Here is a 27,469-nt window from a genome sequence, read left to right as displayed (position 1 = left end):
ATTAGATTTACGACATGGTATGGACATATAATTGGATACGTCAATGGAAATGATCAGATCGACACGTCTGACTCCCTTTAATTTTCTGCAGTAGTGTCTCGGAGATAATCAAGTAGATGATAAGCGATGATATCAACATCAACCCCGCATTTATATATATTGTTGATGAATTGGGTCTAGTTCTCCGCCCCTCTCGCAAACGTCTTTTCTCCAACTCATTCCTACTACGACTTCATCACCTCCAAAACACATTCGACACACCCTCACAACCAAAAAGGAAGAAAGATAACAAAAAGAAAAGATGACAACCCCAACCTTCCAAATCCATTATTTCTCATCCGCAACCACCTACACCGGCAAACAGACCGAATCCCTCCCCGCCCCACTACCCCTCAACCAGCTCTTTGATATCCTGGAGTCCAAGTACCCCGGCATACAAGAGAAGGTACTGAGTAGCTGTGGAGTGAGTCTGGGAGAGGAGTATGTGGATATCAATGATTGTGAGGGGGTGGTGATTGAGGCGGGGAATGAAGTTGCTGTTATCCCGCCTGTTAGTTCGGGGTGATTGACTCCATCTTTTTTTGGTTTGTTTATGGAGGAAGGGGCGAGGAAGGGTGAGTTGGTGTGGAGGTTGTATTTGAGTTTAGGGTAGTGAGTTGTTGATGTTTTGGAATTGGGGGTGGATTTTGGCTGACTGGATTATTTAGGTGCTACGTACAATGGAATGAAAGACATATATGGAGCAGAATATGACAGAAAAAGAAAGAAACAGACAGACAGACAGACAGACAGGCAGAAAGCTTGAGAACCTCAGGGAATGGAGAGTATTAGGGCAAACATTACCAATATGCAAAAGACAAAGCAAAAATTACAGAAGGGAAAAAAAAAATATTACTTCATAATGCGACGCTTCGAGAATACCCGCCGACCACATTAACATCAACCTTCCCATAACCGATACACATTATTCATACCGAAACGGCCTAGCCATCCAACTTCTCCGTCCCACTCGCCTTCTTCTGCTTCCAGAGACAGATGCAGCAGATCGTCGAGAAAAGGAACATGATACTTGCTTGCAGTTAGCACCAGACTCAATCCACAGGAATCGCCAACAACACGACATTGAAGGAAACAAGAGAGAAGAAAAGAACTCACCACAAAGCAATACTCAACCCCCAAATACTCTTCGCCTCCAAACAAACCCCCTTACTGGCGCCGATCAAAGTCCCGTACTGCAACGTTCCGTTCAGATGGGATAGATAGCTACTCAGTTTCGTGGCGAAGGCATAGGCGCTGGAAATCTTGTCGGTAATCTCAGCAATCTTATCACATTGCAGATATGACAGTGGTTTTCCGATGATGACAGCCACAACAATGACGGCGATGAGGAGGAGGAAGTCAGCAATGGCGGAAGCTAGGAAGGGGAGGATGTTGTCGAAGAAAAGAATCGCGGTGATTATGCAGTAGATTACAGCTATGCAGGTCTATTTTGAATCCGCCCCTGTTAGTTGGTAATTCTGTTTCGAACGGGGTTAATGATTGAGATTAGGGCTGGCGGCATACCACTGTAATTGTCCCGATAAAGATGCCAGGAGGAGTGAGGTCACTGTTCACAATCTCTGCGATGAAGTTGGCCGTCAATCCGATGATAGCAATAAGACAGCAGGCCTGGATGATCCGGGCGATCATGAAAGTTGCGCCAAGGGCTCCGTATTTAGGCATGTTGGAAGGTTGATTTGATTAGATGCGCAGATCAAGACAGGATGTAATGACTGTATATCGGGATCTTTTCAACTGTTGAACAAGAGAGAAACAGGTTGAAGGAGCGCTATTAATGTATATATCGATACAAAGAACGTTTTTTTTTTTTCAAAACAAAGACACAATAAAAAAATTCTCAAAGGAACGTTCGACTTATTATTAAGTAATGAATGCGATGATCTGATCTTGAACTATCTTCCCTCTCACAAGACCAAAACACACCCTTATATACTACACACCCAGTCCCTAAACTCCAGATTAAGAAAACAAATATAGCACACACGCACATCAAAACGTCAAGATCTAGACCCAAAGTACACGATCAAAGCTCACCCGCCAACCGCCGATCCCCAGCGCCTACCGACAAATCAAATCCTCTACCCCCAAATTCCCAAGAAAAGAATCTAGACCCCGTCCAAGCTCCAAATGCAAGCTCAAACAGGGAAGGAAGTTGAGCCTCGACACCAGCGCGTAGATTCATACCTGCAGGACGGAGCCGGAAATAGAAATGGGACGCAGGATTGGATGTTGAGCGTGCTTGGGGGCGTGGGATCCGCGTCGGCGCTTAGGGTGGCTTTCTGGGGGGAGCTCTGGGCCAATTAGTGGCGTGAGCTTATTTGGACTTGAGACGGGGGTACTTTGGAGGTGGGTTTGGTTTGGGATGGTTTTATTGGGCTTTTTTTTTTATATTTGGTTTATTGTTGATTTGGGGGATTGGTGGGTGTTATTTTGGGGTTTCGGTTTGATCGGGGGGTTTCGGTTGGTGGTTGGTTTAGATGTAAACTGAGGATATCGAAATTATTATTGAGGATGTTATTGATAGTATTATCCATAGGAGTGGTTTAAGCGTAGCGTGTATATTAGACAGTTTGAAAAATATAGATTACTGCAGCATCGTGTCATACTCATCCAAGTCTGAACCCTCCACTCGTCCGTTTTTGGAAAAATAACTCGGGGTCATACTTCTTTCTCGTCTCGCGCGCTTGTTCAGTCGAACCCAGACGGCTCCAGTAGTCTTGCGCGTAGTTTGCGTCGTTCATGAACAACGGCCTGTAAACGTCTGGTAGCACGCCTTCTTCGATGTAATTCGAAATGATCCTGTCGAACCCATTGAACAGGTTCTTGTTTGCGGCATCGATCTTCTCGTCACTTGCCGATAAAGCATAAGAGAAGTCCAGCTCGATAACGAGATAATCCTGATCAGTGGGAAAATTGATAAGGTCCTAATGTCATGATATGTGTGATTAGCCGCTGTGGCTAGGGTTTAGGAAGTTACAGGACTTACTCCGCCACGGGCCTGAGCTTTCTGCGCGATCGTTCTGGGCATCGGCTGGAATGCGATAGAGCCAATCATATTCGGAACGCCTAGGACTGTATTCGTGATGTTAAACCAATGGTCGTAGTACGTTTGCATAACCTCTGCGCCGACCGTTTTGTCGGGAACAGGTGTTGTTTCCGTTGCGATGGTGTACCGCTGGCCCCTGCTTTATTTAGCACTCCTCTAACCGATATATGTTGATGGGCTGCCTTACTTTAAGATGAAGAAGTCGTTGTGTTTGAGCTGCGACCACATGTCAGCTTAATAGGCAGTCTGGTTAGACGTAGATTACGGACCAAATCGTAGTAGCTGTCCCACGTCTTCGTCGTGTCCAATGGCCTAAGGGCTTTGAATTGATCGAAGACGCCCTGCAAAGGTTCCGGTCCGTCGTAGAAGAGGAACATGATCCAAGTGTTGATGAGCGCGGCATGCTCGGCCGTCACGATGATGGCGGCCTTGTCATCGGGGTAGTTTTCGGTGAAATCACGGATGGCTTCGAGAACTTGAGGCGTCTTGTCCGCACTGAAGACGTAGTTCCCTCCCCAGACCTGTCTTAGTTAGACACATACAAAAGGCCTTTTGATAAAGTGGTGACAAACCTTATGATCCATTGGATGTGTCTGAAGGGTATAAGCCGTGACAATGCCGAAATTGTTTCCACCTCCTTTGAGGGCTGCGAAGAGATCTATTGTTCCACTGTCACCCTCTGCCTCGGATCCCGATTCCTTATGGACCTTCGCCTACCGGTGTTCTCCTTCTCGTTTGCGTTCACAATGGTGCCGTTGGCAAGGACGACCTCGAAGTTGATGACGTTGTTCGCTGCCCAGCCATACTGAGAGCTCAAGAAGCTTAGCCCACCTTGAGTGCAGAGTAAGTCAGAGAACGGTTCAAATTGTTTGAGCGGAAGGGGAAAGCACTGTACCTCCAAGCATATATCCACCCACACCCACACCCCCAAGACGACCACCAACAAGGGTCCTACCTGTTCCATCCAGGCCCTTCTGTGCATCTTCCCAAGAAAGCCCCGGCCCGATAATGGCGGTCTGATCCTCCGCATTATAGATGACATTGTCAAGGTTCTGGGTGCTGATTAGGAGCCCGTCCTGAATGCTGGCGAAGCCATTGTTGGGCATGTGTCCACCGGACTTGACCGCAAACAAGGTATCAACATCATGGAGCTCTTTGACGATCTGAGACATCTCAAGAGCACTCTTGGGAGAGGCGATACATGTTGGGCGGAGATCGCCGCACGCGGTGGACCAGTAGTCTTTCAGAACATTAAGGAACGGAATAGTCAGACGATTCTGGATCGCTACTCCTTGCTGGTTGAGCTTGGAGCATATGTCTGCTGCTGTCGCCAACGAACTGAAGGCAGCCAGGGAAGTCACTATGGCTGTTCGCCATGCTTGGTCGGGTTTCATGGTGGCCGGTATAGATGATAATGGAGCAAGGAATATGGAATAAGTGGATTATGCAAGTTTTGGGTTTAATTTATGATATTATAATCACTAAAATGCGTACGGGAAAGCGCTATATATGTATTTGCTATGGCAGTTGGGCAGGGGCCGAAAAGGGGCCTTCGAACTACCTGACGATACTACTCGTCAGTCATTGATAGCTTTCTTCAGGGTTCAATGGCTCCACCGTCACAATCACACTACCGGCGGCAGTGGAGTCATACCGGAAACTGGTGATGAGACTTAGGTAAAGGAAGACCTGGCTTTTGGAGAACGGCTCCATTGCCCCGAGACCAGGTCTCTCTGCTGATCCCCGTGCGGCCTATGGCACGGACTCAAAATCCGAGAAATATGTCGGCTATAGGCGTCTGAGTTGCTAAAACCTAGCGTATTAGTAGACTTGTAGCCTGAAGAAGAGGGGCTATGCGGTGCCTAACCGGAATATAATCCTCGATGGCTGTCCGTGCCAAGTTAGTATAGGTTCCATGGTAGCGAAGTGGACCTCCGATCGTAACGGAGATCAACGGATAGTTTACTAGTAAACAGCCCGGAACTGGTGCTGCAAATTGCTAATGGAAAAGCCCTTAGAAAAAAATTTCTAATAACTTGGTAGTCATCCGCAAATCCACATATCCACACCGGGTTGCCTCAGGACAGGTTATTCGTTGTGTTTCAGGAGGTTGGTGAAAAAGGGAGGGATTGCTTGTTAATAACATCCCTATACTAAGGGACTTCGCCAGGGGAAAGGAGTGCCTAATATCCGAGGCATAAATGCTGACGTTGGCAGTAGCAAACATCGTATGGATCAGGGGCACCGAGTATTTCCATCATCAATCTCCGCAAGCATGGACACTTTCGAGGAATGTTTTTAGGAAAATCATCACGCTAAATGCATAGCACAACTTTGACCGCTTAAACGAGCCTGAATAGCAACGGTACTTGCGAGGTCATTCTTTGAACATCATGCGGGGAAATAAGCCATTGCATGACTGGTGTCAGAGCGATCATTGGGACGTTGACAGATGAGGCTTTGGGAGGACTCGGCTGTACAATTCAGGAAATGATGAACAGGCCCTAGGAGACTTAGACTAGATTATAAGGTTAGTTCGATTTAGCGGACTTAATTCATGGATATATTGCAAGGTTTCGCCTGATCGACACTCCGTAAGGAGGAGAGTCGAATGCTTGGCAGTTGCCGAATGGGATCCAAACGATCAACAACTCGACTATCACATTTCACATGCAAAAATGATAGACACGGTCTTCTACCGTCGCAAAGTAGCCGAGGATTTGCATTATAACCGTATAATTTTGTGTGTAGACGTGGAGACAGCGGAGAAATGAGTTTAGGGTCTATCCAGGGACCGAGGAGCCGGTAGAATGCCAAGCAAGTATCCGTAGTGTGGCAAATCCGCAGTGAACTCGAACCATGCTTATCTTCCCAAAGCAGTAAACAAGGCGAAGAGAAGAAATTGTCAGCAATTCATGGCTCTGGTTTACGGTAGTGCGGTTGGATTATGCCGTCACGGCTATACCGCAGCGGGTTTCGGAAAAGAAATCTCCGTCAGCAGATGAGTTGCCAGAAATGGATTGGGTCCAAAATCCCAGGCATCCATTGATTCCTTCCCCTGTACGGAGTAAAGCCAAGCTGCATAAAGCTCTATCGACAAGGGTCGTGGATAAAATTGCCGACAAATCATGTACCGCAACTGGAACTGATTTAGAAACAGTTCCGTTTGCTGGTCGAGACTTTCATTAAACATAAAGTGATTGATTGCTTGGTACCTCGCGATTTCCCACCTTCACATAAAATGTACCGAGATAAAAGCGCCAGCCAGCCACGTACCTCAAGAAAGTAGAAGACTAGATGGCAACAGTGGAAGATGATAGAGGAAGTAAGAGAGTAAGAGGAGTAAACAGGCTAATCATATGAGTTCCAGACGCTAAACCGAACTAGGAATTGAACACGGAAATATCCATAAACTCACCGCCTGGGCGGTGAAGGCTATTCTGCCAAGATTATCCAGCAGGCTTTGCGGCGCTGGAATTGCTTCGATAATGTTGTTCGCCACGTCTCTTCGGCTTTGATTGAGGGGTTCTACTTCAGACTTGGGCATTATAATGCTCCATGATGTCTCTAACTCTATTGAGGAGTCGAGTGTCGCAGAGTGTGGCTGACGTGAATATATTCAACCGGAACCGTTCGGCGACTTCGATCTCCGGAGTTGTTTCTCACTTTCGTTCTCTCCCTCCACGCAATCAATTCCCATTATGCCGCTGTGATAGGTCAAGCAGATACTTTAGTGAAGTAAAGGTGTGGTATACTCAATTTGGTTGTAGTCGTGACAACTCTAACCAGCTTTAGAGCCCCCCGCAAGACCTCCTGAGATCTTCCACTTCTATTGAAGACATCCGCCTTAAATCCGAGTTCGAGGAGAATAAAGATATCCGGGAATATTTGAGAAAATGGCAGGAGAGCCATCCGAACCCTCTGGACCCTGTCCGGGGGCCTGGGACATCGAATACATTGGATGCTTCGGCGCCTTGGGTTGGAAACATGCTAAACGACTACCGGGAAGCTCATGATGCAGGTAGCGATGCCCTGCGAGAGACGGACGAAGATGTTTCGGACTTTGAAAATATTGCCGAAGAAGGGGAAGGAATGCATGACTTTCTGGAGCCGGGAGATCTAGTGGCACTGTCCTCGTATGCTGCCCCTCATTGCCCGCCGCTGTTTTAAACGTACTGACTGTGGTTCCTGAAAGTGCCGAAGGTATCCTGAATCTTGCTGTTTACGTTCGGTCTGTCTGTAAACAACAGCAATTCTATACTGATCGAGGAAAATGGCGCATTGCTTTTGCAAAGGATCTCGATTTCGTCATAAAGGGGTTCGTCCCGCGAGAACTGGTGGCCCCCTTGCTACCCCATTTCCCAGACGCCCTCGCGCAGCTCAGCTTAGAGATGCAATCAGCTATAGAAGGAGGGGTGCCTCGGCCCACAGGTGCGCCTATTTTGCGGATGATCAATGATTTCAACGAACAGGTCCATCAGTTCTACCAAGCGAATGCCTACCGGCTGGACAATATACATGACATAGTGGCGGACGAGGAAGAGAAACTTGAGTTTACACTCAAGGAGCTGGCTTGCAAAGCGCTCGATATTACAAGCGACCATGTCGATGATAAGATCTTGTTTGCCATACATCGGGCCATTCGTCGAAATTCCTTTCTCATCGAGAATGATCGGAGCTCCATCTTCACCGACCACTACTTCGTTCAACCGAGGCGAGTCGCCAATATACTCGACACAGTTGTCACATGGGTGCATGAACACCAAGAGTATCTCATCCGTGCGGTTACAGGAAATGAGGTACCTAATCCGAAAGACCATCCTATCCAGCAATTCATCCAGAAAGCCCAGCGTCTTATAAGGCTCAGCCGAAAGGTTCGGTCGCCAACAATATTGGCTTGTGTCGGTCCAACAGCGCAGCGATATCAGCCTGGCCAAGATGGGAAGCCTTTGGTTTATCGTGAGGTCTTGACGGAGAAGTTTAGTTACACTGATCGTATGATCATCGAATTTCTTCAGCTTTGGTGTATTCCTCCCCGACGGATGACATCTAGAATTCTTCGCTCGGCTGGGTCGCACATTATGCGCGCCACAGGAATGTATAGTGCTCTGGACACAAATGCAGGCACGGCTGCTCTTTTCTTGCAAGAATTGGGAGTTGTATCTCCATGGGAGAACTTGCGATTACTGGATCAAAATTTGGCACTTCCAGGACATGGTATATCCCTCCAGTCAGACAGAATGTGGGAGGATGTACAACGGGCCTGTGAAGAATTCAACTCAGAGGGGATCACAGACAAAATGGAGAGTATGCGGACGGACTTCGGTAACCTACCGATTTACTGTGTCGATGACCCTGGTGCACAGGAGATTGATGACGGTGTCTCTCTGGAGCGCATACCGGGGTCGGAGGACACTTTCTGGATCCGTGTCCATGTCGCTAATCCATCTGCATTTGTTAACCCTGATGCTACGATCATGGAATATGCGGCCTCTCGTGTCCAGACCGTTTATGCTCCAGAGCGTACATACCCCATGCTTCCAAACACGTTAACGCAAGCGCACTTCAGTCTGGCGTCTGGCCGTCCGACATTGACATTCAGTGCCAAGATGAATCTGCAGGGCGAGATATTGGATACCAACATTGTCAATGGCATAGCTAGAAACGTTATCTATATCACGCATGATAAACTACGCAGCTTATTTGAGCCCGAATCACAGGGGGTCCTGGAACCGCTGACGGTAGGAGGGGAGTACTCCAGTGAGCACACTCGCAATAATATACAGGAAGAATTATCTTCAGAGGATGAAGAGACCTTTCACACACTGAGAAAGTTGATGCTCGCGTTTCGGGAACACCGACGAAGGAACGGCGCAATGGAGTGGCCGTCGTCGATGGATACTCCTGTCTCAGTCACTGTTGGCAACGCACCGTTGAAACCATACAATATGCAATTGACGGAAGGACGGTATATACTAGGGGATCCCATTATCCAACTTCGCCCACGAAACGTTGACCCGCACGAAGTGCCTGATCTAACGAAACGCAATCTTATTTCAACACTGATGAATTTAGCATGTTACGTTTCCGGCAAGTGGCTGGCTGAACGTAACATCCCCGCTGTGTTCGATGGAACATTCTACCATCCTGAATACCCGAAACTGACCAACAGCAACATGTCCGACTACGGGGGACAGACATGGCTGCAGTTGGCGGCCCCAAAAGGCATTTCTTCATCCAGCCCCATTCACCACGTGCCCCTGGGACTTGATACCTATGTGAAGTCCACGAGTCCTCTGCGACGATACACCGATCTCATGGCCCATTATCAGATCGAGGCTGCACTGCGCTTCGAGCATGAGCACGGTCGCCGCTTTGACGCTACTGCCGATGAGTCCGTCCTCCCTTTCTCCCACATGGATGTGGACAACTTCATTTCGCAATCTCGTTGGAAGCGTAGTCGTATAAGGGATATCGACTCGGCGTCGAAACAATTTTGGGCATGTATGCTCCTCTTCCGAGCGTTCTATTTCGGCGAATGCCGCCTACCCGAGACCTTCAGCTGCCTGGTTCACAAACCGTACAACGCTACTGCCCTGGTCGGATCACAATTCGCACAAGGGTACTCAGGTGTCATAACATCCATAGGAGTACGGTGTCAAATTGTTACTCCTCCTGAAATATCTGATGTGGATATTCTGAGTGTTGTGGAGGCTAAGATTACCTCCGTCGACTTATCCCGCATGCTTGTTATTATGGAAGCTACACGCGTGGTCAAGAAATTTGAGCGAGTAGGGGAATGGCGGTGAGGTCTGCAAAATCGGGGAAACGCGTATTGCAAAAGCATTTCAGGGAGCCTGGAGTTATATGATTCGGTCCATATATGTATTATACAACATTGTACTATAAACCATACCATCCCTAGTCTCTAAAGACGGAAAGTAGATAGAGGATCTTAATGACAATTATATCCCATGCAAGATTTTCTTGATGTTGTACACATAACCTTTTCCCTTAAAGGGTGTCTTAGATATAAATACACGCGGAGGCCTTGGAGACTACGGTTTTGCCATTGATTTTCCAAACTCTGATGATTATTTCGCTACTAAAGTTGCCTCCTTAGAACATGCAGGGGTAAAAAAGTCATTCTCCAATGATATAGCGATTCTCTTTGAAATCACCAAATAGTACAATCAATGAGCGACCTAATGGTATGACTTGCGCATCTCCCAATGAAATAACGACACTGTCCTTAGATCTCCCCGCACATAACAGGGAACGATTGCAGTGCTTTATCCACCATCTCGCGTCCCTCGACCTCGTCTAAGCCACGGAGGACAGCGCAACAGGTCATAGCACCTTCGATTGCCCGCGTAAATACCCGAATCGCCACCATCCATAAAACATACCCAGGGTCGCCAGGCAAAAGACGCAAGAGCTTCGACGACCTATAACATTCCCACTCATCCTCCTCGGCATCTTTGTCGGGAACAGGCAGTTGCACAAGCAGCTGGCGGCGTTGCTCGACAAAAGTTCGGTAAGTCACCTTAATCTCCTACCAAAGCGTCAAGAGTAAGCCTAAAAGCAACGGGTAATGCAAAAGTACATATTCATTGCTTGTCAGAGCATGTGCACGCCGATGAACCATCTCAGTCTTGTCAAACGCAATGTTTAAATCATTCAGAGCCCTGGCGACATTTAAGCGAACCTTCTCTGGCCACTCATTCTCATCCTCGTCGTCCTCGCGCATGTCCCAAAAGCTAGTGGCCCATCGGAGAATTTGGGAGTAATCCCATCCATTTCCTAACATGCCTGGTGCCACCTAATAGAGTTAGTATAGTAGCATCAGATAACCAGGTTACAAACAAATACTGAATTGCATGCCACTTTGTTGCCCGAGCATTGGCGACAAAGACTTTTCCCGTCAAAGTGACAGTCAATTTCGAATGGGTGATCGGCTTCCTAGTCGTATTTTTTGGTGCAGCTTCTCTGACAATGCATGCACCAAAGGAAGAATGGCTTGACACTATCATAATGAAGAGGACGAACTCGTCGAGGCATCTTAGTAAATAGTCTTGTGAGCGGATGGACAAGAAGGACGTGTGAGGTTTGAGGATTAACCAATGCAACGGTTTGAAGATATGAATGCTAGGGGATATTGCAATGAAGCCTTAGAAGTGAGGAAGCTTGGAGAGCCAACTGTGTGTTGTTTACAGGAATGGACTTCATGATGGTTGCTGTTGACGACCACTGTCACACATCGCTTTGTTGGGTTGTTTACTGACTTAATATGAATCACTTTGTTTCTTGATAATCGCTTCAATAGTGAGTTTCCTCACAGTCCCAGTTGTTCTACATACCGCTCATACTTTCACTTCTGTTCTGTAACTGGACAAGATATATCCAGTTCAAGAAGGAGTGTAGTTGTTAAGGATGGTACATCTTTCGCCTTCATTCCTGCGGATCTAGTTCCACACATCCATGATATCTCATTCACATCTGATATAAAAACTATCATACTGCACAATAATCCCCATCTTTGGTATTCCAAGGAAGGTGAGCTCTATTGTATGAGCGTACAATAACAACAGGTATAAGAAACCGTTGAAACTGTTACCCAACAAGGTTCTAACATGTAAGGGCCATGCAAGGAAACAAAGCTCGGTTCTGGGGACTTGCACGCCGGGGGAGAGTCCCCAAAGACGGCAGTAGTCTCTGCTAATATGGTATTGGAAGCGAAACAGATCAAAATATTAAAAGGTGTATAGCAATATCTAAGCGCAACCAGGATCCTTGCAACAATGACTATCTAATCATAACTTGTAGAAAGGCGCTAGATGATACGGCATACATGTCGCGCTAAGCGCAAGGAAAGATAGAGGTCCATGATGCCTACATAGGAAACTGTAGCAAGTCACTCAAGCTGATGCGATCACCTAATAGCTCCAGCAAGTACCCTGCAGGGTAGAATGGAGCCTGGAATATGTGTAGAACTTCCTGCTTGGTATGCAGTGGACCTTTTTCGGGAACAACTATTCCCCATTGGGTAATATGTGTACCACATCGGGTTAGGGCACTTGGCTCCATTAATGCCTATTTAGGTAATTTATAGTATGGGCCGGGCAAGGCAAGACTTGATCTTGTTAGAAACGGCGAAGTTATGTCCTCATAAGAGATTGCAAATTGCTGCTTTGAGCAATTTTCATTGCTGTTCAAGAAATGTCATGATTGCCGAATATGGGCATTTCAGGATGCTATCGAGGGTGTATTGCTGCTTGATAGTACACATTGCCGCTGCCTGACCTTTGGGCCTCTCCTGGTCTCCAGTTATAAATACCTGTCGATAGAACTGGATAGCGAGGACCCCAGAGAGCAAACAAATCTCCTCGTTCACAAGCATCCAAACCTGTTTCAACAGCAACCTTTCAAAACCCCACGAGACAAAATGCCCTCAGCGGTTGCAGTCGCCCCCACGGCTACCACGCCAGTCCCCAAGAAACATGTAGTCGTGGGACCGACCAACAAAAAGTACACACCGGCCACCAAGAAGCTCCCAGAATCACTCGTGCTGTTAGCCCGGAATGTTGAGAAACAGGAATTTGACCCGGCTCGTCACCTAAACATCATCCCCCCGAAGAAGATTTTGAGAATGGCAGATATTGGACTCGAGGGTGTTGGTATCTCTGATACTGCAGTCTCAGAGCCATTCAGTCTGTGGACTGAAGATGCCGTCAAGCAGATGAGGGCAGAGATATTCAGCGAGGCGATGCTCGAGAATTGCCAGGTTTCTTCCAGTTTCGCATCAAACATGGTTAGAGGCTATAATGCAAAGTAAGTCATCGCCCGTTCTTGGTTGATGGTACGACACCTTGTTAACATTATATGCAGACTTGCTCCATTTATCCACAAGGCCTATCATAGCCCAGAGCTTCTTGAAGCTGTCTCAGCTATTGCCGGAATCGACTTAGTTCCTGTATTCGATTACGAGGTTGGCCATTGCAACATCTCTTTCAACGAGAAGAAACCCACAAAAGCCGAGCTTGAGAAGATGGGTGAAAACGGAGATAGCGAGGCTTTCTCATGGCACAGGGACAGCTTCCCCTTTGTTTGCGTGACTATGCTGTCTGACTGTAGAGATATGGTCGGTGGGGAGACTGTTATCCGTACAGGTGATGGACGCACCATGAAAACGCGCGGGCCCACGATGGTAAGCTACAACTATTCTGATGCCCTCATAGAGAGTTTGCTAACAATGCTAGGGAACGGCCGTGGTCATGCAGGGCCGTTATATCGAACACATGGCACTGAAATCGTTTGGAGGCGGAGAGCGTATTTCTATTATTACACCTTTCCGGCCCAAGTCACCATTTGCGAGAGATGATACTGTTCTCACAACTGTTCGTGGTATCAGCCGCCAAGACCCGCTCTATCATGATTACGCCGAGTACAGAATGCGCAACCTAAAGGCCCGTGTCGACCGACAACTGGAGCTGATTCAGAAGGGTCGAAGTCAGGGGGGACGCTTTGATGTTGAGGGTGCCAGAGCTTGGCTCAGCGAGCAACAAGAGTATATAGAGTCCATGCTGACCGAGATGTTTGACTATGAGAATTAGCGCTCTCCGGTCTTAGACACCTTCGCTCAAGATAGTTAGAGTAATGAGTAATCTAGACTGAGCCTGTTAGTTAGACTTTATAGAACTTACATTGCTTGCTTCTCTTTAACATCTCCCCTCACTGCTTTATCGAACCCGCTGGTCAAGTCATGTGCACGTAAGCAAACCAGCCGCTTCAGAATCCTGAGTCAGGTGCGGAGAGAGGGAGGTATGTGGGGAAAAGACCCGCATCTATGCGGAGACAAGATGTCTACCATGGTTATCAGTGCATAACAGGGAGAGAGGGCTGTCATGAGTAGATCTGCTGCCAGTCTGGGTGAACCAATGGAAATGATCATATTTTCTGCTGCACGGGAAGTCTACACTTTTGCGACGTGGTTCCTACAGGTCCTGGAAAAAGTTCAGTCAGAGGACTGTCCCTGCTATGTGGGGATTAGTGCTTGTTCATGTAGGAAGATGTGTGAGGTGGATGAGGCTAGACCAGGCCCACTAGAAATGTCTTAAGTTAGGTCTTATCAAGGCACATGATCGACCCCTCCCTCGGCCTTGCTCAGGTTGTCCGCAACCTTTCCGCCATGTCGATTCCACGGCGCAACTGACAAAAGGCGGCCCATTCGCTCTCAGCGCACAAGCATATAAGAATGAAAACAAAGCCAAGACAAAAACAGACGAGGAGTCGCAATGGTGCTCTACTCCGCTCTGTGATTATAAACTGAAACCATGGCTGACGGCGTAAGTTTAGGATGTATAACATGTAAAGCGAGGCGGGTAAAATGCGACGAGACAAGGCCGTCCTGTCAACAATGCTCACTTCAAGGAACCACATGTGGCGGCTATCCAAACTTCCTCAGATGGAGAGCCGTGGAAAAGATTAACAATGAGCGCATAGCAGGTGATGGTACTGTATAGAATGCGTTAATTACCTACTTCCAAAGGCATTGCTAAAGCTCCAACAGGTACTCGGAGAAAGAACGAGCGTCAGTCGACCAAATCATCCTATCGTTCGCTCCAGGAAAAGAGCGATGCGCCTGTTAATTCTCCGATCATGCAAGCTAGCTTAGACGATTCCTGGTCTCCCTTGACTAACATAATTTGCCCTTCTATAACTGCACTACATGAGACGGCCGCAGCAGACAGCACAGCGGTCGGGACAGGGCACATGGCTAGTGACTTTCCTTCTGGACTCTCAGAACAAGAGCAGTCAATCGTGCATAGGATGTACAGTTCCTCTACCGGGACATCTACAGAGCCTCCCAACCTTGACTGTTTCTCATCCGCGGTTGCAGTGAATCCGGCTAACCACGAATTAACAGGGCTTCATGACTTGGGCTTGGAAACAACTGGAGACGCTTCAGCAAGCGACGATGACCTATGCAGGGCCATTCAAAGCCATGAAGAGATTATCCAAAGAGATGAGAGATTCCAAGGAGTTGATATTGAGGAGGCCCACTGGCAACATGACATTCAGTCGGGCGGGGGTTTCTATGTTGATATATTTGGATCCGACAGTTCTGACTCTAATGAGATGGATACCCTCATTCAAGAGCTACAGTTTCCAGACAGTAGTCAGAGAATGATCAGACGTTTCTTCGTGGGTTACACGTCTAATATACTGTCTATCAGGGACGGCGATAGCGTGGACCTATGGCAAGCGCTTGTCTGGCCTATGGCGCGTGACTGTCCTGCGCTCTACCACGCTCTAGCCGCAATGACTTGTGCACACATAAGCAAGAACCAAGAGCAACTCAATCTACTCAGCATGAAACATTTCAATCTCAGTGTCCAAGCTCTTGTCATTAGCATGGACAACGGCAGTATGCCCTTGGAGGCTGCAATTGCCACCAGGCTCGCCCTTGCCTTCGCTGAGTCCTGGGACTGTCACACACCAGCAACGGGGATCACTCATCTCAACGACGCCAGAGCACTCATTCAACAGGCTGTCCAGGAGCGTTTTACTTCAGGACCCGTAAATAGTGAACTGGAATGTCTGAAATTCCTTGTCAACACCTGGTTATACAGGCACGTCATTGCTCGCTTGACATGCACCGAACCTACAAATACCACGGTACCCGAGTCCACGTTCACATACACTTCTATACTACCCCATATAGATGAGAAGGAGATTGATCCGCTCATGGGCTGTGGTACTGCTCTCTTTCCGTCAATTGGCCGCCTGGTGGAGCTTGTTCGTCGCATCCGCGGCCGGCCAGAGAATCGCAATTCTCCTGCGATCATCTCCAGAGCCATTGAAATAAAGATGGCTATTGAAGACTGGGTCTCACCTGTAGACTCGGAAAGCTCGAGCTCAAATATTTCCGACTTGATACAGACCGCAGAGGCATACCGAGGCGCTGCGCTTCTGCTCCTTCGGCAAGCAGTTCCGGAGCTTCCCGCCTCATGTTCGATCTCGAAGTTAGCACAGAAGACTCTTGTCTTTCTCGCTACTACGCCGCCGTCATCTCGGACAGTACATGCGCAAATATTTCCGTTGATGATAGCGGGTTGTGAGACATTCGACGACGATGATCGAGAGTGGGTTCGTCTGCGCTGGGAGCTCATGTCACGACGCTTGATGACCACATTACCAGATCGATGTAAAGATATGACAATTGAAGTGTGGCGAAGGAGGGACGAATTTGAAACACGCCACGGCCTACGTGATCTGATCAAAGCTTACCGACCTTTTCCCATAATAAGCCGTCGCGCGATGGATACCTCGACGCTGTACGATTCACTTCGTGTTCCTAGGAGTAACATTGACAGCACTATGAGTCACGAGGGCCTGGGGGACTCGTCTTCTGCAGAAACTCGGTCAGGTCCAAGGTCATCTGACTTTCCGGACTCGGCTGCATTCCAGAAAGGGACAGATCCTGTCACAAGGGCTGGGTTTATCAACTACACTATCAAGGGTGAGCTGCACTGGCTAAGGGTTATGGAAGACTGGAACTGGGAAAGTAAGTATCATATGTTCCTATGCATACATGTTCTTGTACACTGATAGTGTATTCCAGTTATGCTCGCGTGAACTCAGTTCGCCTATATCTCTTCTTTTGGCTTTTCCACTTTTAGTAGAGCCTGGAAACACCAGTCATATACAAATTTTACCTTGATTTGAGCCTGATTTCACCTCTTATAATGGACACGGTCATACGAAGTCACTCAGCTCGACCTCCTCCAGCTTCGTCACTCTATATTCGCCCAATATCTTTTTCCATCTTCCAAAAGCGACAAAACTTCATAACCGTCTCAAACCCATGGGCCCAGAACGATATCCCAAGCATTTAAGTACACATAACTTTCAAGTCCATTTTCCCACGCGACCGAATGGATACATACGTACAGCTGTTATATCTTCATTTCAGCTGTATAACCATTATATGGTACATCCTGTGCTGGTCAGACATCAGTTTTGGTGGCCGACCGCCCATTCCTATTGCTTACCACCGACCAAATAATAGTCGGAACCTGATTATTGTCATACTTGAATTTCCGAGGGTGTTATCGTATACTATGTTTCTTAAGAAAGAGATAGTTGACGGATTTCCCGAGCCAGAAGGGCAATAGAAATTCGAGACACGCCGATGTGAAGGCGGCCTGCTTTACGGACTGGAATTTAAATTGGTGACCGTCGGTTCGGCACGCTAGCCGACCAAAAATATCGGTGCCAGCAGTTGAACAGTTGAACCCTTGGAGATCCCAACCGACCCGACCCGACCGACCCGAACCCAAGTCTATATCCGAGGAGGTCGACCGGGACACCACCCGAGAGACTTCGGAAGGGCGGACAGACCGAAAAGATTGACAATAAGTGTCCTCGCCTTACATGGCTGTGGATACTTTGAGGCTCAAGCTAATTTAAACCCAGAGCGACAAGGTACTATTGGCTGGGGTACACTGTACATATACAACCTGTGAAACAACTTCGGTTTGAATCCCACCTATACTCATGTGTTGGACATTTTGTTGTAAACGTTGAGAGACGCTCGCGTTTTCAATTCTTTTCGCTTCTGGCGCTGAACAATGGGCCAACAATAGTGGTGGTTATGTGGAACTCATTCGACTACCATTAGACATATTCACTATTCTCCTGGCCGTTTCAAACCAGTGAGAGCAGTAGTGGAAATAATCCTCTACTTTATGCCAGCCTAATACTTATGACCATAGCATGTAGAGAATAGGGCTTCCCGTACGCCCAAGCAGTACTTAAGCCAGGCGTGACCTCGGCGAGAAAGCTAAAAACACCTTCTAGGATCCAGTTTAGTCAGCTATCTATAAGTGAAAACTAGAAAAGCCAGCCAACTAATAGAAACGCATTATGCTTCCCTACTCTCACAAATCCTCCTTTTTTGAACCTAAACCAACTAGCCACTGCGAAGGACCAACTAGCCTCCACCATGGAGGAAAGAAATTGAGAGGACCAATTCTATTGTTAATTATCTGTCAGCTGATTTGTGCGGATATCTCGCCTTTGAGTGTGACACCATTCTCAGATTGTGCCATATCACCCTTTGCAGCCCTTTCCAAGTCCTTCTCTGTGACTAAATTTGGGTTCGGAGAGCAGCGTTCTTCCTCGAGGGTGAACAAACAAAGTGTAAGACGGGCAAGAATACTGAATGTACTGTAGATTGTCCGGGACTTGAGCAGAACGAATAGGATATTGAAAGGCTACTATTAGTATCCTTAGAAGATGATAGCTGGAGATATAATAATTAATATTAGAGTAAGTCTCTTTAAAACAATTATAAAGAGATATGATTACCTATAGTAGAGCCATTGACCTGACCGTTCGACAGCTTACTGTAGCATACATCAAGGGCAGAAAGATCTGGACAGTTAGGTTTGTCGCAGTAGAAGGGATTAGCTGTTGAAACTAGGATGTTACTTTTGATATCATGTGAGTTTCTCATATAGATCTCTGCGTATTATGCACAGATGTTTTACGAATAACTAGAAGATGGACACCTCTCAGAACATAAGCCGGATCCTCTTGGGAAAATCCCGAAACCATGTGGGAGGGTTATTATGTTATGGCCGATTCCTTGGCTTAAAACCTGGAAATAGAGGACAAGATAGGACGGGCAGTAGCACGGACATAAAATAAAATTATGTATTGCATCTACCGATTGACTCGAGTTATGTATTGGGCCGGGAAGGCTATCAAACATCTCTTGTATAGCTCTTTGTTTCTTTTCTCGCCCCAATGGCGATCATAACAAAAAAAGCAACTTATGTCAGCTGATGATTTGTCCCGCACTTGGCCTTTCAAGGTCGCATTTCTTACGTTCACTCTTCTTCAGCTCTCTGTATGTATATCTCATTATTTTCCTAGTACACACGAAATCCCCAACCTAGGAAATCCCTTGGAAATTGCTTTTTAAGGGAAGCCCGGAGCCAGAACACTAGGTGGCTCATTTCTATCTGGCGGCTTAACATACTTCAAGCTATCAGTCGTTATGGAGAGGAATGCAGCCAATGGTAGGGCGATGGACACCATTATCCTACCCTGCCTATTTACTTTCATTATTCTTTTTGTTTCAAAATGCTAATGAGTGCGTCTAGAGAATATGTTAGACGTCGAAATCAATCCAATGTTTTTCAGTGGGCCGCTTCTACCGGAGCTGTTGCGCCGAGTTATGGAGTTCCTTAATGATGATTTCACTACTCTGCGATCGGCAGTCTTGGTGAACAAGTCCTGGGCTGCGGAAGCCATCAGTGTCCTTTGGCAGAAGCCGCCGGTGGCAGCCTTGGCATCGAGTCAGGATAACCACCGCCAATTCTACGCGCGTCAGGTCCGTGAGCTAGATTTTGGGGGTCCAAATGACGGAGGACAACATTCCCGTTTTCGTACCTTAGAGTTCCCAAGGCTTAAGCGTCTGACAATCGACTATTATGGCCCAAAAGACGGAGAAAAGTTATGGCTTGGTCAATACATACAGCCGAGCTTGGAAGAATTTAGATTTTATGGGTCTGAGCCGGCTGAAGACTTACTTGGCCTACTGGAAACGCTTTGCCCACGACTGCAGAGCGTTCTGCTCGATTATGCATTCGAGGGGATAAACACTGAACGTTTAATAAAATTCTTTGACTGCTGCAGATCTCTGAGATCAATATGTCTGCCATCTTTCATGGACGACTTTGTCGACGACCAGATGCTCACCTACCTTGCCCGTCGTCATGGCCTTGAGGACCTGGAATTGGGGCAGACTATCACCTATGAGATGATAAAGAAGGCCTTTCAAGGGGCAGAGACCCCTTTCAGGTCCATCCGACGCCTCACAGTTCAACTGGAGTCGAAAGCAGTTGAACCACTCACTGCAGCCATAAAATCTGCTACCAACCTTCTACTTACCGTCGAAGACAACGAGCTGAGCCCTTTGCCACTTGTCAGGCCACTGATAAATCTTACTGAACTCGAGATCGTATTTTGTCAGGAGGCAATTTGGCCAGCCACAGACTTACTTGCGCTCAGAGGATTGAAGAATTTACGCAGACTGTGTATCTCTTCATTAGAGGATCCCCCAGCATTCCACACGCTGACAGACCAAGAGTTTATCCACCTTTTTGGGAATATGGGTAAACTTCAACATTTGATATTCCAAGTCCAGTGCAACTTGTCAACAGTAGCGATCACTTCACTAGGAACACATTGTCGTCAACTTGAATCCTGTGAGATCTTTGGTTCCTATGACTTGCATGGCTGGTCAACCATGGAACGACCGCTCTTTCCACAGTTACGACAGCTTGAACTTGGTGCAACAGTAACTGGAGAGCGAGAGTCACAGTAAGCATATTCCCCTATGACTTTATAGAGTAATTCATCGTCTGACGGCTTCTACGAATTTAAGGCCATCTTCATTGACCGTGGATGCCCAGATGCTCGCACGTCTAATCGTGGAGCATGCACCAAATTTGGAAGAATTATACCTTCAGGATCATGATGAATTTTCTAAAATGGTGGTGGCCGCTTTCAAAGCCCAAACTGGTAACGAATACAACTCATAGTACGTACAAGGCGTGTACGAGGCTTAGCCATGTGGACACTATTTCAAATGGATTGTTTTACGATGGGCACAGATGGCGAGACTTTGAGTTTGGTAGAGTTAAACATTGACTATCTACCACCAACTAGAGCGCAAATTCAAAGATACTCCATATAACGGATTCCTGGACATCCTCATTCCGGTGCCATGCGAAACGTCCTCATGCTGAGGTTAATCAGCCCGAGCATTTGCCACTGAAGCAATAGCCACAGCTTTCACCACCTCCCTTGTTCACGTCGATTCCTCCTGTCCCGTCTGAATTTTTGGCGCAGCATTTGCCCTTATTTTTCCCCTTACTGTCAGGTTACATTAGTAAAGTATTCCAAGTCTCTCAGAAGGCAAGGGCGATATACCAGTTGTGAAAGGAGTGTTGTTCTGCGAGCTTCTTTCCGCCACACACGTCTGAGTCTTTCCTGTCGCCGCTACAGCCCTTACGCTTCTCGAAGAAAGACTCGGCTTCAGCGTAAGCAGGTGTGACATTTTCGGCGGCAACGGCGTTGTTGCCCGTGGGGCTCGCAACACCTAAGGTGGTGATGGCAAGGAATGTATAGAGGAAAGTAGTAGAGATCTTCATATTGCCTCGGAATAGTTGAGGTTATGAATGAGATGGGATTTAAATGTAATGCCGATGTATATTCTGGATTAAGAAGAGAATATTCTGGTTCTAAGCAGAGTTGTCTCCTGTTTCCTCGAGTCTAATGCCCCCTTTATATGTCAGTTCCTGGCGCCGAAGAGTCCCCGTGAATAACACATTGTCGCCAAGGATCACAAGTTAGAATCACTCACTGCCTCAAAGCCAAGGAAAGGGAAACGACTTCTGCATCCCAGAAATGTTGTTGGCAAGTCAATATCCCCACTGGGTCCATGCCCCCATCTACATGATGACAGACAAAGTCCCAACCCTTGCCGATGAGGGTCAGAAGGTTGCGTACTTGCTTATTGTGGGGTACTCCATCGGAGCCAGCCTCATTGAGGATGCACCATATACCTCAATAACCGATTATGGAGACGACGCGCGTAGCCTGAAAAAAGCAATAACAGAAGCGAGTGCTTGTAAGCAGCCCCTACGATGCTGCACAAGGAAGTGATCCTCGGCTGATTTATGGGTACCTTGGGATAACTAGCGAATGATCTACCAACTGACAGGGCTCATGATTCCTCGGAATGTACCTCAACGTGTGCGGGGAGGTGTTGGAGCTGACGAACTAAAGATGCAGGAGTGTAGATCGCCAAGCACCCGGTTCTAATAAGGATGTTACATCCCTGATGCAGCGCGGGTCACACCGTCTCAGCCCACAATGTTAGCGCTTACTGTCACTCGAGGTAAGCTACATGAACTAGGTAAGCCAACATGCATAAAAAGGAAACACCTCTACAATTGGTGCAGTAGTCTCATTCAGCTGGTGACGATCGTTGAAAGTTGTTGCCTTAGAAAGGATTCGGTATGTGGAACTTGGGGGCGTAATATTTTGACACCTCCCTAACCACCCCGACCCCTGAGGCTTTGATATGTAAGGGGCCATTAATGCTTCTTGGGAGCTCTTGGCTGTGCGCCTAATTGCATGGAGGTTTGTGATAGCTGACGTACAGGCCTTTCAGCTGGTAGAAAGACCAACTTCCTTTTCTGCTGCTTTGTATAGCCAAGAGGATTTACCATCGAACACTGGCTGCTATGTGTGTGTTTGCTTCCCAGTTTTTCGTTTCTCTCTTATTTCTTTAGAATCTTTGTTCTTGCTCGAGACAGGCTGGACTGGGGCCCTTCTACCGTTTTAGCAGGAAAATAGTACTATCATAGCCTAGTTGCGGTTTTGGGTATAGAGTCTCAAGGGGTGAGTGTGAGATCAGACTCGAGGCATAATTCCCAGCGAGCATATAATAAGCTTACAAAACATGGTCTCTTTACCGTCGCCCTCCATAGCCTACTGGCTAACACTATTATTTGGAAGCATTTCTTAGGACCTTTTTATTATGAATTCGAGCACTACAAGATAGTAGAACATATCATAAGGGATCCAAGATAGTCCAAGTACAAAATAAGAATCGCTCAAGATGTTCGTTGGCTTATTGTGGAATTTAAATCAAGCTCTCTTTTCCCATCCCAAGGGCTAGGGGTGATATGCACATACTAGAAGGCCAACAATATCAAAAGGGGAATAACTAGTAAAGACAGCGCTCGCTAACGAACTCAGTGGCCAGGACATCCTTCATTAATTCCTTAGCATACCATATATCGTATTATAATAGACCTCCATCGACATTCTCCATGTGTGCTCGTGCGTACGTGGTCATTATCCGTAAAGCTAAGGAGTATCAGCCTAAGGTCGCCGCACTTCCATAGAACGATTTCCTACTATCGACCCCATGTTAGCATGCTACAGAATAAGGGGCTATCCTAGACCCAGGAGAACATAGGCCTCACGTATACTTTCAATGCCCTGTGGTTTTGATCCATGTCAATGCTCTTCCCCAAGAGTCTCTGCGGATTTCAGGGTGCTCAATCCACACCCCTGCATCGATGCAGTCATCACAGGGTCGTCTTATGCGGCTTCGGACCACCTCCTCTTCTATAGGGTTGTCGCAAATGGTTGGTGGATCCGTCTTCCGAGCTGTAAGGCACGGTAGTGGACGGCGCGGATTATCCCTTATACGATGGTCGCATAGGTATTTGACGACAGGGATGGGGATGAGGGACAAAAGTAGGACAGAGTGCTACTAGTAGTTAGATCACAATTACGCCGGCTGTGCTCCTAATTCACAAATGACCTGTTAACAAACCATCTACGTGGATGGTAAGCATTTAGGGTAACACACATCGAACGGCCAAGAGGGCTTACGGCCTGCCAGAACATATAAGACGTCTATCAACAGTTAAAGTGAGAGTACTCTTAACCCTGTTTACTTATACAGTACATAAATTCCGCTGTAAGCTCAGCGATATCATGCTAAAGAATACATTTTTCACATCGAAACTGGCACTTCATATGATAGTTTGCTGACCCCCTTTTGCCTGGCAATCTTCCGAATGGTGATAAACCCCGTCAAATCAGTATGTTCTACATGCGTTCCACCACACGGATTGGCGTCAATATCTCCAATCAAGGCGATCCTCGCCTGCCCATTATTCCCTAGCTGCAAGCCCTCCACCATGTTTAGGTCTGCATTTTGAATGCGATCTTCATCCCACCACTCCGTAGTAACAGGAAGCTTCATACCTACCAGTTCGTTCACCTTATCCTCAATAACCGACTTCTGCTCAGCATAAAGCAAGCCCTCAAACTCCATACAAGCCTGCCCCGGTGCATGATTCGCCTTGACCTTCTTCCTTTCTCCAAGCACAGGAGCTAGAAGCCGCATAGCCAGACCGATGATATGACCCGCTGTATGGAGTCGAGAGTGGTAGTCGCGTTTTGCCCAGTCAATAGCCTGTGAGACTAACTGGCCGTCCGTAAAACAGGGTTGATCGGTGAACTCCCCCAGGTGGAGAACAGTGCCATCCAAGGTTTTCCGGACAAGGAGAACCTTAAATGTAGAGCCGTTACTTGTGTCTGCGAGAGTAATCACGCCTGTATCGCTGGGTTGCCCTCCGCCTTGTGGGTAGAACACCGTTTCACGGGTGATGAGAGCGAAGCTTTCTGGTGCAAGTGTCTTTGCCAGATTCTTTTCGCTTTCTGTTAATTGCGATATCGGCTGACAGGAGAGGACTGTAGTTGTCCACTCTCTTAGCGAGGCGTCGTTTAGATAGAGAAGCTCTGTTTTATCCTGGTGAGCCATGTTAGTTGCTGTATTCTACGAGTAAATGTCGATAGTAGCATGTAGATACCATTTTATAAATTCTTCCAGTTAGCGTGAGGGGAGGAGGGAGGGAGGGAACGTGGTCCTTTTGATCTCCGCTCGCATGTCCTGGCTTAAATTATTCTAGACTGAGGCCCGGATGTCGTCGCTCCCGCGCACCTCATTAGGAAGGTGGATCGACTCCACTACTCGTGTTGTCTGTTCCGATAAGCGAGGTCTTTTGTGAAGTGGTGAGTCTTATCTTTGCTCTGGATATTTGGAGTACGGGGATAATGCTTGAGTCAATCATCGACACGGAAGCGAGTTGGAGTATTTATAAAATACCGCTATCGTAGCTCCTTACCATAGGTTGAGAGTGTATCGTGAGTATAACGAGAACGACTGAAAACCCAGCAATGAGACGCTAACCGAGTCGTTCAGAAGCCACTCCGGGTTGGCACCATTCAAATCGCAAATACCACATCTCAGCCAGAGCCAAGATTTGATATACGAACGCACTGGCACCCTCAGGCCTGAAGGAGTTCGAAATAATCACACGCTCCCACAGCAAACCTTTCAACGCAGCATCTGCAGGAACCCGGCTGATAGTTTTGCCGAACGTCTCAGAGCCTCGTATTATTCCCGCACTATGCTGTCCAGTGGCACAGCTGAAGAGCAATCGACTGCTTTTCTTGCAAGATACGGGTGTATCTGGTAGGTAGAAGTTCTTGTTGGGGTAAGTTGGGGCTGAGTGGGGTCAGGTGAAAGAGCTTTCCATAACATTCGGTAATCTTACTCTCGCCAGCCTAAATCTTATGTTAACCGCAACTACAATCATGTATAAGCCGGCACCTCCAAGACCAAAGAAGACTAATATCATTCGTACCCGCTCAGGATGCAAACTGTGTCGTCAACGCCGAGTGAAGGTCTATGACGCTCTGACCCCACTCGTGGAGTTACTAAGCTGATCGTTCACAGTGCGATGAGAAAAAGCCGTCATGTACTGCATGCGCGCGGCTGGGTCGGGCCTGTGAGAAATATGAGCTCGATTTCCAGTTTCGAAATGTAGAAGTGTCACCTAAGAAGTCATCGAATACTCGCCGGCAAGTTAACAATAATGATAACGGTAACAATACTTCCCATTCTACAAATACATCTCATCTCTCGGGCGATTTGGTATCAGGGAGCGCCGAAAGTAGCCTATCGCTAGACCTGGCTTTGACAAATAGCCTGATGCAGTTAACCTGGTCAGAGAAAGAGCAAATATATATTGCCCATTGGGAAGAAAGATGTGTTAGAGCCTTACGCCTACTCTCTCACGACATCAGCGCACTAGCCCACGAATACCAACCTCTTAAGAATTCCCTCCTAGCATTATCTGCTTGCAATCTGAGTCGCTCGTTACCAGAAAGGCAATCAATCAAGAGCAACGGAACGTTATTTAAACCCAACAAAAGCCACCTGCTCTATAGCCAAGAACATTATGGTGCCGCAGTCAGAGAAATCGCCCATACGCTTAATGGGAGTAAGACGTGTTCAAGCCCGACACAGATATTAGCGACCTTGATTCTATTCTGCTATATGGAGTCAGTGCTGGGGAATTTCAGAGCCCTCCATTGTCATCTTGATGGTATCGGCAGATTCATCCAATTGCATATTTCGTGCCTTTCGTCGGATGCGCTTGGAAGCAATTTGATTGCAGCATGGTTACAATCGAAGTATCAAGGTTGGTGGCTGAGGATGTACTTTAGTACACTGCATTTCCAGCGCTACCAAGCATCATTGTCAGCTCCGTCGGAGATCATTTCAGCCCTATATTCATCGAAAGCCCGAAGAGCCATTGTTACATCAATCATGTCCGAGTCACATCGAATCAATACCGCTGCAGTACTTTCTCTCTGGCAGGATGGTCATGTACTTGCCATGGACAGCATGTCAAGCTCAATGGATGCCTGTATTGCCCTTTTAAGGACGGAAAAAAAGAAGCTCAACGAATGGCATTCGCAACTGACACCATTCGAGCTTCCAACGGAGTCATTTCCTGGTCTCGATGAAGCTCAACCAAGTAATGGGCACATACGACCCCTCCAATTTCATCGTCACCCATTCGCCATGAACTACGCCTATTACGTTGTTGCGCGAATTATGCAATCAGTGTGTTTTCTAAATGGTCTCCAGCAATACGCATCCTATGATCAGACAGTACCAGTCAATGACGGATCTATCAGATCCTGGATGCGAATACTCCTTCGTATAGTAGCCGGTCTCAGTAAGGCGGAGTGTGCCACACGAAACGTCTACACGATTGGTATTTCAAATCTATTGGTTGCCTGCATACTCCGATGTTCCGACTTGGACGTTGGTCTGTGGATTCAAAACTGGCTGCAGGATTTCCTATCCATACCAGTCCTTGAGGAGGGAAGTTTTCCTATCTCCCAGGCCCTAGATATCGTCCGCCTTGTGAACAAAGAACGACGCTCGGGGAAGGATATATATGCGATTGGCGTAACTAAGGAAGACGGTGGTGGTAATGGGAAATATTTTTCATATCAGAGCCAGACCATTTACGAGCTTGTCTTACTGGGGAGGATACGGGAGACAAGCTGCTTGTATTCTGAGTTAGTATCTGTGGAGTGGGCTATATGAAGAATACACTCGTACGCTGCTTCTTTTTCTTCTTCTTCTTCTTCTTCTTCTTCTTCTTCTTCTTCTTCTTCTTCTTCTTCTTCTTCTTCTTTTCTTTTTGCGAAGAACTCGCCCAACATCACTCTTTTCCCCTTCTCTGCAAGCTCTAGCATGAGATCGCCACCAGAAGTACCAAAGCATTGCATAAAGGACAAAAGGCGACTCTATAACCGCTCTAAATATTGGTAAATCTTCCACACTGTTGGGTATGAGGCCTTTACCAGGGATCATAGATCTAGTTAAAGAAGTGGACA

General features: G+C 47.2%; 11 protein-coding genes across 11 annotated transcripts; 6 read left to right on the top strand and 5 right to left on the bottom strand.

Moving 5' to 3' along the window:
* Positions 1–220: 220 nt before the first annotated feature.
* BDV27DRAFT_109334 (MoaD/ThiS family protein) lies at positions 221–793 on the top strand. The gene is made up of 2 exons (XM_032064483.1): positions 221–651; positions 708–793. Exon 1 carries the CDS (start codon positions 302–304, stop codon positions 563–565), a length of 264 nt encoding a protein of 87 aa, XP_031932929.1. The 5' UTR covers positions 221–301; the 3' UTR covers positions 566–651; positions 708–793.
* BDV27DRAFT_120265 (uncharacterized protein) lies at positions 714–1,961 on the bottom strand. The gene is made up of 3 exons (XM_032065064.1): positions 1,564–1,961; positions 1,156–1,484; positions 714–1,068 (listed from the first exon to the last, which is right to left on the bottom strand). Exons 1-3 carry the CDS (start codon positions 1,720–1,722, stop codon positions 984–986), a joined length of 573 nt encoding a protein of 190 aa, XP_031932928.1. The 5' UTR covers positions 1,723–1,961; the 3' UTR covers positions 714–983.
* Positions 1,962–2,568: 607 nt separating this feature from the next.
* Positions 2,569–4,618, bottom strand: BDV27DRAFT_120262 (FAD-binding oxidoreductase). Its single transcript, XM_032065063.1, has 7 exons — positions 4,002–4,618; positions 3,824–3,937; positions 3,679–3,764; positions 3,376–3,627; positions 3,294–3,322; positions 3,047–3,242; positions 2,569–2,984 (listed from the first exon to the last, which is right to left on the bottom strand). Exons 1-7 carry the CDS (start codon positions 4,498–4,500, stop codon positions 2,667–2,669), a joined length of 1,494 nt encoding a protein of 497 aa, XP_031932927.1. The 5' UTR covers positions 4,501–4,618; the 3' UTR covers positions 2,569–2,666.
* Positions 4,619–6,637: 2,019 nt separating this feature from the next.
* On the top strand, positions 6,638–10,088 carry BDV27DRAFT_120259 (exoribonuclease II). Its single transcript, XM_032065062.1, has 3 exons — positions 6,638–6,850; positions 6,902–7,242; positions 7,302–10,088. The coding sequence occupies exons 1-3, from the start codon at positions 6,665–6,667 to the stop codon at positions 9,913–9,915; spliced, it is 3,141 nt and encodes a 1,046-aa protein (XP_031932926.1). The 5' UTR covers positions 6,638–6,664; the 3' UTR covers positions 9,916–10,088.
* Positions 10,089–10,358: 270 nt separating this feature from the next.
* BDV27DRAFT_140943 (uncharacterized protein) lies at positions 10,359–11,167 on the bottom strand (the record flags this gene model as incomplete). The annotated part of the gene is made up of 4 exons (XM_032069754.1): positions 10,359–10,661; positions 10,713–10,928; positions 10,979–11,064; positions 11,101–11,167. The coding sequence occupies 4 exons, from the start codon at positions 11,165–11,167 to the stop codon at positions 10,359–10,361; spliced, it is 672 nt and encodes a 223-aa protein (XP_031932925.1).
* Positions 11,168–12,493: 1,326 nt separating this feature from the next.
* BDV27DRAFT_172036 (uncharacterized protein) lies at positions 12,494–13,719 on the top strand (the record flags this gene model as incomplete). The annotated part of the gene is made up of 3 exons (XM_032075757.1): positions 12,494–12,937; positions 12,995–13,313; positions 13,387–13,719. The coding sequence occupies exons 1-3, from the start codon at positions 12,552–12,554 to the stop codon at positions 13,717–13,719; spliced, it is 1,038 nt and encodes a 345-aa protein (XP_031932924.1). The 5' UTR covers positions 12,494–12,551.
* A 1,045-nt stretch (positions 13,720–14,764) lies between these two features.
* BDV27DRAFT_152720 (fungal specific transcription factor domain-containing protein) lies at positions 14,765–16,744 on the top strand (the record flags this gene model as incomplete). Its single annotated transcript, XM_032071630.1, has 2 exons — positions 14,765–16,673; positions 16,731–16,744. The coding sequence occupies 2 exons, from the start codon at positions 14,765–14,767 to the stop codon at positions 16,742–16,744; spliced, it is 1,923 nt and encodes a 640-aa protein (XP_031932923.1).
* Positions 16,498–17,309, top strand: BDV27DRAFT_120255 (uncharacterized protein). Its single transcript, XM_032065061.1, has 2 exons — positions 16,498–16,673; positions 16,731–17,309. Exon 2 carries the CDS (start codon positions 17,044–17,046, stop codon positions 17,281–17,283), a length of 240 nt encoding a protein of 79 aa, XP_031932922.1. The 5' UTR covers positions 16,498–16,673; positions 16,731–17,043; the 3' UTR covers positions 17,284–17,309.
* Positions 17,310–19,283: 1,974 nt separating this feature from the next.
* Positions 19,284–20,721, top strand: BDV27DRAFT_152719 (uncharacterized protein; the record flags this gene model as incomplete). The annotated part of the gene is made up of 2 exons (XM_032071629.1): positions 19,284–20,500; positions 20,565–20,721. 2 exons carry the CDS (start codon positions 19,284–19,286, stop codon positions 20,719–20,721), a joined length of 1,374 nt encoding a protein of 457 aa, XP_031932921.1.
* Positions 20,722–20,882: 161 nt separating this feature from the next.
* BDV27DRAFT_109270 (uncharacterized protein) lies at positions 20,883–21,423 on the bottom strand. The gene is made up of 2 exons (XM_032064482.1): positions 21,113–21,423; positions 20,883–21,055 (listed from the first exon to the last, which is right to left on the bottom strand). The coding sequence occupies exons 1-2, from the start codon at positions 21,331–21,333 to the stop codon at positions 20,935–20,937; spliced, it is 342 nt and encodes a 113-aa protein (XP_031932920.1). The 5' UTR covers positions 21,334–21,423; the 3' UTR covers positions 20,883–20,934.
* A 2,294-nt stretch (positions 21,424–23,717) lies between these two features.
* On the bottom strand, positions 23,718–25,530 carry BDV27DRAFT_140940 (Threonyl/alanyl tRNA synthetase; the record flags this gene model as incomplete). The annotated part of the gene is made up of 2 exons (XM_032069753.1): positions 23,718–24,518; positions 25,474–25,530. 2 exons carry the CDS (start codon positions 25,528–25,530, stop codon positions 23,718–23,720), a joined length of 858 nt encoding a protein of 285 aa, XP_031932919.1.
* Positions 25,531–27,469: the final 1,939 nt, after the last annotated feature.

This window comes from Aspergillus caelatus (genome assembly GCF_009193585.1).
Source record: "Aspergillus caelatus strain CBS 763.97 unplaced genomic scaffold BDV27scaffold_8, whole genome shotgun sequence".
In the NCBI taxonomy this organism is placed as follows: Eukaryota; Fungi; Ascomycota; class Eurotiomycetes; order Eurotiales; family Aspergillaceae; genus Aspergillus; species Aspergillus caelatus.
This window is presented reverse-complemented; position numbering and strand designations above follow the sequence as displayed.

What these genes read in the sequence shown, in the direction of transcription:
- BDV27DRAFT_109270 (XM_032064482.1), bottom strand. Translation starts at nt 21,333, where the DNA reads ATGAAGATCTCTACTACTTTCCTCTATACATTCCTTGCCATCACCACC. An exon ending in CAACACTCCTTTCACAACTG is followed by an intron (nt 21,056 to 21,112) that starts GTATATCGCCCT and finishes GTAACCTGACAG; the next exon opens with TAAGGGGAAAAATAAGGGCA.
- BDV27DRAFT_120262 (XM_032065063.1), bottom strand. Translation starts at nt 4,500, where the DNA reads ATGAAACCCGACCAAGCATGGCGAACAGCCATAGTGACTTCCCTGGCT. An exon ending in CACATCCAATGGATCATAAG is followed by an intron (nt 3,628 to 3,678) that starts GTTTGTCACCAC and finishes TAACTAAGACAG; the next exon opens with GTCTGGGGAGGGAACTACGT. An exon ending in GGGACAGCTACTACGATTTG is followed by an intron (nt 3,323 to 3,375) that starts GTCCGTAATCTA and finishes ATGTGGTCGCAG; the next exon opens with CTCAAACACAACGACTTCTT.
- BDV27DRAFT_120265 (XM_032065064.1), bottom strand. Translation starts at nt 1,722, where the DNA reads ATGCCTAAATACGGAGCCCTTGGCGCAACTTTCATGATCGCCCGGATC. An exon ending in TTATCGGGACAATTACAGTG is followed by an intron (nt 1,485 to 1,563) that starts GTATGCCGCCAG and finishes GATTCAAAATAG; the next exon opens with ACCTGCATAGCTGTAATCTA. An exon ending in GGGTTGAGTATTGCTTTGTG is followed by an intron (nt 1,069 to 1,155) that starts GTGAGTTCTTTT and finishes ACTGCAAGCAAG; the next exon opens with TATCATGTTCCTTTTCTCGA.
- BDV27DRAFT_109334 (XM_032064483.1), top strand. Translation starts at nt 302, where the DNA reads ATGACAACCCCAACCTTCCAAATCCATTATTTCTCATCCGCAACCACC.
- BDV27DRAFT_120255 (XM_032065061.1), top strand. Translation starts at nt 17,044, where the DNA reads ATGGATACATACGTACAGCTGTTATATCTTCATTTCAGCTGTATAACC.
- BDV27DRAFT_120259 (XM_032065062.1), top strand. Translation starts at nt 6,665, where the DNA reads ATGATGTCTCTAACTCTATTGAGGAGTCGAGTGTCGCAGAGTGTGGCT. An exon ending in GATACTTTAGTGAAGTAAAG is followed by an intron (nt 6,851 to 6,901) that starts GTGTGGTATACT and finishes AACCAGCTTTAG; the next exon opens with AGCCCCCCGCAAGACCTCCT. An exon ending in GATCTAGTGGCACTGTCCTC is followed by an intron (nt 7,243 to 7,301) that starts GTATGCTGCCCC and finishes GGTTCCTGAAAG; the next exon opens with TGCCGAAGGTATCCTGAATC.